At 31.9% G+C, this 3,036-nt stretch overlaps 1 protein-coding gene across 2 annotated transcripts; it reads left to right on the top strand.

The window, feature by feature from the left end:
- The first annotated feature begins 1,396 nt into the window (after positions 1–1,396).
- On the top strand, positions 1,397–3,036 carry LOC115711221 (probable aquaporin TIP3-2). 2 transcript variants are annotated; one of them, XM_061111473.1, is made up of 4 exons: positions 1,397–1,513; positions 1,600–1,733; positions 1,823–2,079; positions 2,431–3,036. In XM_061111473.1, exons 2-4 carry the CDS (start codon positions 1,601–1,603, stop codon positions 2,821–2,823), a joined length of 783 nt encoding a protein of 260 aa, XP_060967456.1. In that variant the 5' UTR covers positions 1,397–1,513; position 1,600; the 3' UTR covers positions 2,824–3,036. The 2 variants fall into 2 exon arrangements, with proteins under 2 accessions (XP_060967456.1, XP_030495410.2); XM_030639550.2 differs by lacking the exon at positions 1,397–1,513 and having other exon boundaries at positions 1,522–1,733.

The raw sequence follows: 3,036 nt of genomic DNA, 5'->3' as shown, positions 1-3,036 counted from the left end.
TTTTATGAAAGCCTATTTCTCTGAAAACGAAAATAAAAACAAGTACGAATTTTACTTGAAGATTTCGAAGACACGGAACGATGATCGGTTGATTGCTAACCCCGAAGCTCTTAAGATTAAAACAATTGATTTGGTTCAATAGAGAAAATAAAAAAAAAAGAAATTGAGAGATGGTGAGAATAAAGGAATACGATACTATCTGACTGCTAGGGTTCTAGAGTATATACGTATATAACATATCGTATAATAGGTTTAAATTTAAAAATAAATATCTAACTAATCAGATAAAATTATGCTGATTTAAATTTAAATTTTAAATTTTAAACTAACTAACTAATCTAATGCTTCACTATTTATTTATCTCACTATTTAATATATATCATTTTTTTCTAGTCACACACGCACAACAACAACAACAACAACAACAATAATAATAATAATAATAATAATAATAATAATAATAATAATAATAATAATAATAACAATATAATTGTATCACACTTAATATACCAAATACCAATATATGTAGATAAACTGGATATTACAATTATAATCCCATATCACATTAAATTAATAATTTTTTGGGTGAAAAATAATTTTTTTTCTAATAAAAAAATTTAAAAAAGAAAAAAAAGAACATGTAATTATTATTTATATTGAGCAACACTTCATATATATAATTATTCTTAAAAATTAGACAACTCTAATAAACAATCCCTAGTGAAAATGCTTTTAATTTTTATCTAAAAAATATAAATAATCACTAACCACTTAAACCACTCATACAGGACCGATCCTAAGAATATATGAGCTTAAGATAATTAAATTTTAGGGTTCTCAAAAATATATATAAAAAAAATTTAAAAAAAGTGTTATGGGATTCAAACCCATGACACATTGTATAATATATCATGCACCTCAATCAACTAAACTATGACTATTTGTTGTTTACAATATATTTAATTTTACTTTAATAAATAACTAATAATTTTTTTTTTTTATTTTGAGTTTCCAAAATAAATAGACTCTAAATACGGACTTAATTCGCTTATACCTAGAGCCGATCCTGCACTCATAACATGTTACGTCACTATAATATTAGACACTAAAATGCCAAATAACATTAGTCTAATCTAAAAGGGCACAAAAAGACACGAGACTCAAAATTAAATCGAATGAAAGATGAGATAAACTCAAGAAGACAATAATGATACACATGAGGCAAAAATTTAATTGATATGAAAAGCTTACACATATCATAACAATGTACGTGCCAACATTCCTTAACATGCATGCAAACTCATCTGCCACGTGTCCCACACCCACATCCCTCCAAAAACTCTCTTCCTCCATTTTAAGCTTCCCCTCTTCCACATTTCATCCATGCAAATCAAACCAAACCTAATTTCCTCTCATATCAAATTTCCAAAAAAAATAAAAAAATTATACATTAAATAAATAAAAAAAAAAAACAGACCTTATATCTTTATATATAGCTACCTAGCTCAAAAGGGTATATTTTATTTTCCCTTCTTCTTTACCCAAAAAAAAAAAAAATAGAAGAAAAAACATCACAGGGGTATTTTGGTAATTTGACAGGATGCCGGTTCGTAGATATGCATTTGGGAGAGCAGACGAGGCAACTCACCCTGACTCGATGAGAGCTGCCTTAGCTGAATTTGTAGCCACTTTCATATTCGTTTTCGCCGGCGAAGGCTCTATCCTTTCCATGGGTATTTTCGTAATTTCACATTTAATTATTTTATTTATTTAATTATTAATTAATTAACTAATTAATTAATTTTTAATTTTGTTTAATTAGACAAACTTTACAGAGAAAGAGGTGGAATAACATCAGCTTCAGAGCTAGCAATAGTGGCTTTAGCCCATGCTTTTGCTCTGACAGCCGCCGTGGCCGCCAGTATAAACATCTCTGGCGGCCACGTTAACCCCGCGGTTACGTTCGGCGCGCTTGTCGGTGGAAGGATTTCGGTTGTTAGAGCCTTTTTTTACTGGGTGGCTCAGTTACTTGGTGCTATTTTGGCTTCTCTTTTGTTGAGACTTGTTACTGTTGGCATGGTATGAAAAATATTACTATGTATGTTTTAGGGTTAGGGTTTCGGATGTAATCCCGCTCTAAATTCGGTCTTTTTACCAGTTTCGAGCGGGATCGTTACTGAATTTTAGTGGGTCTTAAGAAAAATATTTTTTTTTTTTTTTTTAAGTCTGTTTCAATTTAAGGTCGGTCCTGATTCAATAATTATAATCTGAACTGGGAGTCAGATTTATATTATTGCATTATTATAATCAGGATCAGATCTAGGTTAAGACGGGCTAGACTTACGCCAAGTTAGGTTTAAAATTTTTATTTTTTTTAAAAAATACATATTTTTTTAATAATTTTTAAAATTTTGTGTCTTAATCATGCAGAGACCGGTAGGGTTCCACTTGGGATCCGGTGTGAGCGACGCGCACGGGCTAGTACTCGAAATCATCATGACATTCGGGTTGGTTTACACGGTCTACGCGACGGTGATCGACCCTAAGCGGGGAAGTGTAGGGACATTAGGGCCGTTGGCGATAGGGCTCATAGTGGGGGCGAACATCTTGGTGGGTGGACCGTTCGATGGGGCGGCAATGAACCCCGCTCGGGCGTTCGGGCCAGCCCTAGTGGGGTGGCGATGGAAGAGCCATTGGATCTTTTGGATTGGTCCTTTAATTGGAGGTGCTTTAGCTGGACTCATATATGAATATATGGTCATACCATCCGAACCACCACATCTCCACACTACTCATCAGCCTTTGGCTCCTGAAGATTACTAGTAGTTTTTTTTTTTTTTTTTAATTTTCTTTATAATTTTCTTTAATTTAGTGCTTGATCTATTTTATGGCTTAAGGGTTTTTTTTTGTGTTTTTTTTTCTTAAATCTTTTTGTGTTTGTAAACTTTTGAGTTTGTTCATTGCATGTTGGTAGTGTAAAAGTTAATAATATGTTTGTAAAAGTAATTAATAAAATGCCAACACACTTGATAATTT

Source organism: Cannabis sativa, chromosome 3 (genome assembly GCF_029168945.1).
Source record: "Cannabis sativa cultivar Pink pepper isolate KNU-18-1 chromosome 3, ASM2916894v1, whole genome shotgun sequence".
NCBI classification, from domain to species: Eukaryota; Viridiplantae; Streptophyta; class Magnoliopsida; order Rosales; family Cannabaceae; genus Cannabis; species Cannabis sativa.
Note: the sequence above shows the minus strand (reverse complement) of the source record. Positions and strands in the feature narration are given on the sequence as shown.

Bases quoted from the DNA above. Each gene is read 5' to 3' on its own strand.
- LOC115711221 (XM_061111473.1), top strand. From the start codon at position 1,601: ATGCCGGTTCGTAGATATGCATTTGGGAGAGCAGACGAGGCAACTCAC. The intron at 1,734-1,822 runs GTATTTTCGTAA...TTGTTTAATTAG, and splicing joins AGGCTCTATCCTTTCCATGG to ACAAACTTTACAGAGAAAGA. The intron at 2,080-2,430 runs GTATGAAAAATA...TTAATCATGCAG, and splicing joins GACTTGTTACTGTTGGCATG to AGACCGGTAGGGTTCCACTT.